Source organism: Egretta garzetta, unplaced genomic scaffold, assembly GCF_000687185.1.
Source record: "Egretta garzetta isolate BGI_Z169 unplaced genomic scaffold, ASM68718v1 scaffold271, whole genome shotgun sequence".
Classification (NCBI taxonomy): domain Eukaryota; kingdom Metazoa; phylum Chordata; class Aves; order Pelecaniformes; family Ardeidae; genus Egretta; species Egretta garzetta.
The window spans coordinates 3,660,801-3,667,793 of record NW_009258669.1 but is presented as its reverse complement, the minus strand read 5'-3'; the positions used below and the strand labels follow the sequence as shown (position 1 = coordinate 3,667,793).

The 6,993-nt window shown below is 39.0% G+C and overlaps 1 protein-coding gene across 1 annotated transcript in view; it reads left to right on the top strand.

Annotated features, from left to right (window-relative positions):
• Positions 1-6,993, top strand: part of EFNA5 (ephrin A5) — a 60,978-nt gene that overhangs the window by 23,246 nt on the left and 30,739 nt on the right. The window contains exon 4 of the mRNA XM_009648643.2: positions 221-575. Within this exon, the coding sequence (XP_009646938.1) occupies positions 221-575 (355 nt within the window). The remainder of the gene's footprint in view (positions 1-220; positions 576-6,993) is intronic.

The following is a 6,993-nucleotide window of genomic DNA, read 5'->3' as shown; positions in this document are numbered from 1 at the left end:
GATAACCTATAACTTGGTGTCCGTTAGCAACAGACTCGTTTTGTAAGAGAAGAGAGCGAAACCTTTATCCAGCAGGTCATATGATCATGGTCCTGTATAAGCAGTCTCTGACAGCTCTGGTGAATTGTAAGGGTTATTTCTGAGAGTGAACATGCAGTGAACATGCATAGCTGGAGTGAAATGAAGTGCCATTAGTGATGCCCCTTTTATGAGAATGTTACCCTCCAACAAGGTCATCCTGAGTCAACTGTGCTTACGTCTGAACTCTTCCTGTGATTTCAGATTCCAGTGGGGCGACTACCACATCGATGTCTGCATCAATGACTACCTGGATGTGTTCTGCCCTCACTATGAAGACTCAGTGCCAGAAGATAAGACCGAACGCTATGTTCTGTACATGGTGAACTTTGATGGCTACAGCTCCTGTGATCACACCTCCAAAGGGTTCAAGAGGTGGGAGTGTAATCGGCCACATTCCCCGAATGGACCGTTGAAGTTCTCGGAAAAGTTCCAGCTCTTCACGCCCTTCTCACTAGGATTTGAGTTCAGGCCAGGCCGGGAATATTTCTACATCTGTGAGTATATGGAGATTTACCACTCTTGCACAGCAGGTGCAAGAAACCCAGCTAATTTTTCACCTATGCTCTGTAGAAATACAGAGGGCCAAATGGTATATAATGCAGATGTCTTACAGTGAATGCAGGCTTAACTATCCCCGGATACATTAGCTAGGAATCTAGCTAGTGAAAATGAGATTAAATCACAGCTTCTTTTCTCACATGAAATAGCATGTCAGCCTGTTCACTGAACCGTGGCTGACTTTTAAAGCAAAACGCACTATTACGTTTATTTCAGAACTCTGTGGTGGTGGAGGAGGAGGAGGAGGGAGCAAGAAGGGTAGGATGGAAGCTGTCCCCACATATGAGGAGAAATAATTAATCCTTTGCATGTGAAATTCCTGGATTTTCTTATTTGCTCAGATGAAATACTGTTGTCTCTGTAGCATTTATCACCCAAGGAAAGTGAGGTCTGTGGAGTGTGTAAGCGGTATGGCTGCTGCTGTCTGTAGTCCAAGAGTGTTTAGAGCTCTAATTTCTTAGAGTAAATACTCCTAGCATCAAGCCAAGTGGCTCTCTTTTTTTCCTTCCTTCCTTCCTCCCTTCCTCCCTTCCTCCCTTCCTCCCTTCCTCCCTTCCTCCCTTCCTCCCTTCCTCCCTTCGAACCATAAATGAATTTTTAATGAAAACAAATGTATCAAAGTCATTGAAATAGAAAACCACCCAAAAAAGCTGTCTGACAAAAGAAAAAGGGCCCTTCCTCCCTCCCTCCCTCCCTCCCTCCCTTCCTTCCAACCACCCCCCTTTTTCTTGGATGAGCTGTTTCTGTCAGCGTGGGTGGTGTGGGGTGCCGTGGGAGCAGACAGCATGTGGCGGGGCCTGAGTGGGCTTGCACACCTTCACGCCCACTCCCCAAAGCTACGAGGAGCAGCCTCCCAGGGCCCCGCGCTCTCTCCTGCAGGGAAGCCTACACTGGGGCTGCTCTGGGCACCCAGAAGAGATGCAAGACAACATCTGGGGCAAGGAAGCAAAACCATCAGGAGGTTAAAAACCAGTGGGTTGAGCAAACTGATTACCTGACCCTGCTGTGCAGTTGATACTGCTTCAGCTGTCTTGTTTGTTTAATCCTCCAACAAAGATTTTATTTCATCAATTTGTTTTGTACCTGAATCTTCCACTCCTAACAAGTTTTGACTGCTCCAGCAATATTTTTTTTCTGTTTTTAGTATCAGACTAGGGAGTTGAAAGCTTTAGACAGACTGTAGGTCCCAATAAATATTGCCTTCATATGTGTAGCTGGCCTTTCTACTGTGAAACAGTCATTCCACCTCATTTCACCAGAGAAACTGAGTGTGTATGATCCCTGTTTTTCAGCCTCATTTCTTCAGCATTGAGATTTTTCTTTTCCCTTTCTAAATCTACAGGGAAATACATTCCTAGTGGATAGCTTTCCATTAATTTCTTTTTTTTTTTCCCCAGCAAATAAAAACCTCTAATGAGTGGTGGTTCAGCATCAGAAGAACAGTGCCTCATTCTTGTGCTGAAGCACAACAATACTACTACTACTAAAAATCATTTTGGAAAGCAAACTGTAATGTTACTTAAAACTGTTTTTTAATATGGTAATGAGAAATCATGTAAAGATATTAGAGTTAACTGGACAATATTCTAGGATAAATAAATCTGTACTGTGTAGGCCCAGTCCTGCTTGTGTCACTCACAAAAGCTTCCCATTAACTTCAACAGGAGTTTTGGTGTCATTCAAAACTCTGATATCTGGCTCCCCAGGAACACCAGATTTTTTGCTGGTTTGTTGTTTGTTTGTTTTGGGGTTGGTTTTTTTTTTTTCATTCAGTTCCTGAGCATCATCAGTAAAACAAGCTGGAATAATTAAGCTAAGGAATGCAGTTTTCACCATTACATGGTCACAATAAAATGTAGCTCAGGGATGGCATCAGTAGCTGCAAGCAATAAAAAAAAAAAATTAAAAAAAATTGGTTTTCTAAATTTTAAAAAAGAAAGAGAAACATTTCATACAGCTGAAAACCAAACATAGACATGAAGGAAAAAAAATACGAGAAATCTCAGCTTGGTCTGTCTAGCCAATAGCTTCATTGTTAGAACATACAAAATCCATTGAACTCTCAAGTAAGGCATTACTATTTAAATACACTCCGGTTGCTTATGCCTGCTTTTCCTTGTTTGTGGTTAAATTCAATATTTCACTAAAAATCATTATGTATCTTCTATAACATTCATTTAACTGAGTCATTTAACTGTCAAGGGCTTCCTTCAAAATAATTGTTCCAAAGTGCTTTAAAATATAAAGAGCTTTATGATATTCAACTGCATTTAGATGGATTTTTTCTTTTTAATGAAAAGTAAAATAGCAAAAAAAATAGCAGCAAAGAGATGTTCATTTACAAGTAGCTTATTGGCCTGGTATTCACTGAAACTAAATTTTTAGACATGTTTCAGAGACACAAAAACATTTGTCCTCCTTTTCTGTAGTTAAGGATTTTTTTGCCTTCATCCTTCAGTCTGCTGAGGACAGTAACAAGGTTGGCATTGCAGCAGTTGCAAGGAAGCACTGTATACTGAGTTAACAATTAAATGCAAACCTCCTCAGGGGAGAGTTGTTCATCTTGGAATGTTTTTCTCTTAGTTTGTGCTGAAGAAACAAGATGGTGAAATGTTGTTCCTTGTTTCCTCATCAGAATAGTAAGCAGGCTGTAGTCCAGGCTACGGAGACCACCTTTATTACCTGCCTGTACCTGCATGCTAAAGAAATTACGGCTTCACCCGGGAGGGTTTCCTTTCCTCAGCAGATCTGAAACCTCTGCCCTCTCTGAGGGAGAGAGGAAAGGCTGACTGTATAGCATCAGTTTGATATATTCTATTTAAGGTTTACAAAATACGTTGTGTAGTCTAGACCACTGGAAAGACAGAAATATTAAGTGGCTGATTAGGCATTTAGCTTAATTACTGTCTGTTGCTTTTTTGAAAATCCTTGCAGCTTACATTTTAAGGATGTGGCTTGCCTCTTTTGCTCCCATTATTTTCAGAAAATGCAATAATTTGAGAACAATCATTGTCTCTTTTTCTGAACTGTTGGTTTTGAAAATGCCACTTTTCTTTGTTATGCCATTGCCTTCATATATTCCTCAATGAACTTGGATCTCCCTTCATTGCATGTTTATTCAATACAAGAAAAATATGTGTCTTTCTGATATGAAATTTACATTGAAGAAGTGAATTCAGCATTGAAGAGTGCAATCAACAAGTGCTGATTGAGTTTACTTTTGAAAGAAAAAAAGGTTATTAAATATTTACAGAGAAATTAACTTTTATTTAGTTAGGGAGTGTACAGTGGTGGCTGGGGAAACTAAATAATAGATCATGACCTGAAGTCTTAATTTTTGCGTAGTTCTTACCAGGTGCTCACCTCAGGTTACTGTGTATTAGCCTGAAAACAGACTAAATAGTATTACTACTGAAACAAAGAAAATGAAATACAGAGAAAGCAGAAATGAAATACTTAGTGATATGACAGTGATTTTCATGTCCTCCAGAAGGGAACATAAGTTTGGGTATGCAGGTTGAGGTGGGGTACTGTGCAAGGGGAGGTGAACACAAAAGTGAGGAAGGGGGAAAAAAAATCTTAAAATGTATAATGTTATATAATTATATATAATTTAAAATATAATTTTCATAAATTTAACCTAATTATGGGTGGTTTATTTTTATTAATGTTCTAAGTATTGAATAAAATACCCGTAACAAATTGGCAAACATACATCAGAGCTGTTGAAATAAAAAAATGAAGACAGGACTAGAACCAGACTGACAGACTGATATAGATTACTGCAGAATCCCGACCGCAGTTTCTGAACCAAGCTCCTGTGTCAATTTAAGCTAGACCACATTGCTCTTTTCTTAAAAGCAATGCATTATTGGTGTAGCGTCAGAAGTTGTACTAATATTAATCTGTAGCATATGTTTTTCTCTGAGCAATCAGTCCAGTTATTCCATGAAAGAATTCAATATTTGGCATGAGTTATCCTTAAGAAATCAATGCTGGTTTTATCTTTTTATCCTTCAAGGTTTTACATGTATTGTTTATTTAGTCATTTGATCACTGTGAATATTGTCATCTTTATGTGTTTATACCCTTTTCCTAGAAAGACCAGGTAGGTTTGCTCTTCTTTGCAGTCCTCTTACTGCTCTCGTGTTCCCCGCAAGATGTTGAAGGTTTTTGCTAGCAGTTTGCAGGCTTTACATGTAATGTATCTAAACATAGCTTAAGTGGTTCTTCCTTCATTCTTATTGAGAAAAGAGCTTCCGTCATCTTTCAAAAATCCTGTTGTCTTACCTGTGGTTTATTTGAGTAACCTTTTTTGTTACTGTTTCTTTCTAGTTTTATCTCATGGATGTGTTTTGTTTCAAAATGCTTATGCTGTTTCTTTATTTCACCTTTAATGATATATAGTTATCGCTGTAAATTTGTTGTCACCATTTATTTGCATGAAGTTTCTGATTGTCAGTTCAGGAAGAATTTGTTGTACCATATTGCTCCTGACCACACAAGAATCATATATTTTTATGTTTTGAATTTAATTACTGTTATAAATAATATTTTTAATAATTCTTAATTTTGTGATTAAATTAAGAAACTGGGTTTGTAAAATTCTACTTACAGTTGTACATACACTTCTTCTTAATAACATCCGGCTCTCCTGTACTCCTTTTCCTTATAGATTATATTCCCAGGGAACCTGCTATTTCCCATTCCCTTGATTTTCTTAATGTTTGCCTGTGTTCCTTGTTACTCTGTGCTAATTCCTTCTTTTCCTGAAATATCTGACTCTTATCTCCTGAGGGCTTTTATTCAAATGACATTCCACCCTGACGGTCTTAGCTGCGGCTTCTACAGGAGAACTCATTATTTTCATAATTTTGAATATAAAATTGTGTCTCTCTTCTGTTAACTTCTTCCATCTCTGGGACTGGAAGTTGTCCTCGCCAGGTTCCAAAAACTGTGGAACTGTTTGAATCCTGCTGTCGTTTTTCTCTAACAGCTGCCAGGTGGTTGGACCACCTCTCTGCAACCATCTGCACACCTCTAGAGGCTTCTCTGATTCACAAGATCTTAAGGAAAAAACAGTAGTAGAAAAAAGTGTTTATAACACCTCTGCTGCTTCTTGTCTTACTTTTGCCTATTAGTTAGGTAGTTAGCTTATCTTATTAATAAGGTCTCTAGCTGAACTCTTGTTGAGGCAGTAACAGTCTCTGAAGGCAGTTAAGCTGAACTTATTCTCTCTTCTCCCTCCTTTAGTGAGCGTGTGTTTAACTGCTGAGTGTTTGTGTGTGCTATTATTTTCTTTAGTCTCTCCTATAACCCTCTAGCAGTTTCCCTGTCCTGTGCAATTCCAATTTTCATCATTTCTGGGAGGGCTTTTTGTCTCAGAGCTGTGAGTGTATTTTAAAATAATTATCATCAAGTTGCCCTGTTCCTGTTCCCTCCTTTCCACCTGATATGATTGTGGTAGAACCTGTACTGAAGTGCTTTCTCCAGGTGGCCTAGACACTGAATTTCTGGAGATGAGGGAGGACACGAAACCACCACAGCTTGGTGTGGTTGTGGTGGTCATGGTTAAGGATTTCTGCTTATTAATGAAGAGTTACTGACAGAGTAGCACTCTAACTCACAGGGAGGAACTGTCCATATCCCTATAAAAATCAACAGGTAGTGTAGGAAGGGCAATGTCTACTTTTTGTGGAAATTAGCACAGACCTAAGAAAAGCTTTCGATGACTAAGAAGCTGGAGTAGCTTCCCAGATTGTTGTCTTGGCTATTACTCTTTTAGGATCGGTTTTGGTATAGCAAGAATTAAGAAAGTCGACTTCGTAGAGGCAAGGTTGAATATCCTGTGATGCTATATGGGAGAAGACTCCTGAGAAATCTTTGCACTGTAGTTTATTAACCGTTACTTGGTATTTTTCATGTCCTCAAAGAATGATATTAAACAGCTGCATGGAGCTCATTGCTCTTGCTCAAGTACCAGCTTAATATTAGTGCATATCAATGTTTTGCATTGAACAGGCACAACTCACTGTAAGATGATTATTTGATGTAGGGTTCTCCGCATGTTTGCCAGAGGTTTAGTTTGATGCAATAGTAGCACAAAACAGAAAGACCGTGAACTGTAATCTTGACCCATCAGAAAAGGTAAATGTGAGCCCCCCAGAAAACTACACTTCTTTCTCTTTTTTTCACCCTGTTGCAGATCTGGAAATTCTGCTTTTTCAGAACCAGTTGGTGTTGTCAGCGCAGCAGTTATGCCGCTGACTGTAGGTCTGCTGGTAGGAGGTGCTGTCTGAGGGCAAAAGTATAGTATTTTGCAGGTTTTGAGTCTGACTTATTTGAGGAAATTCC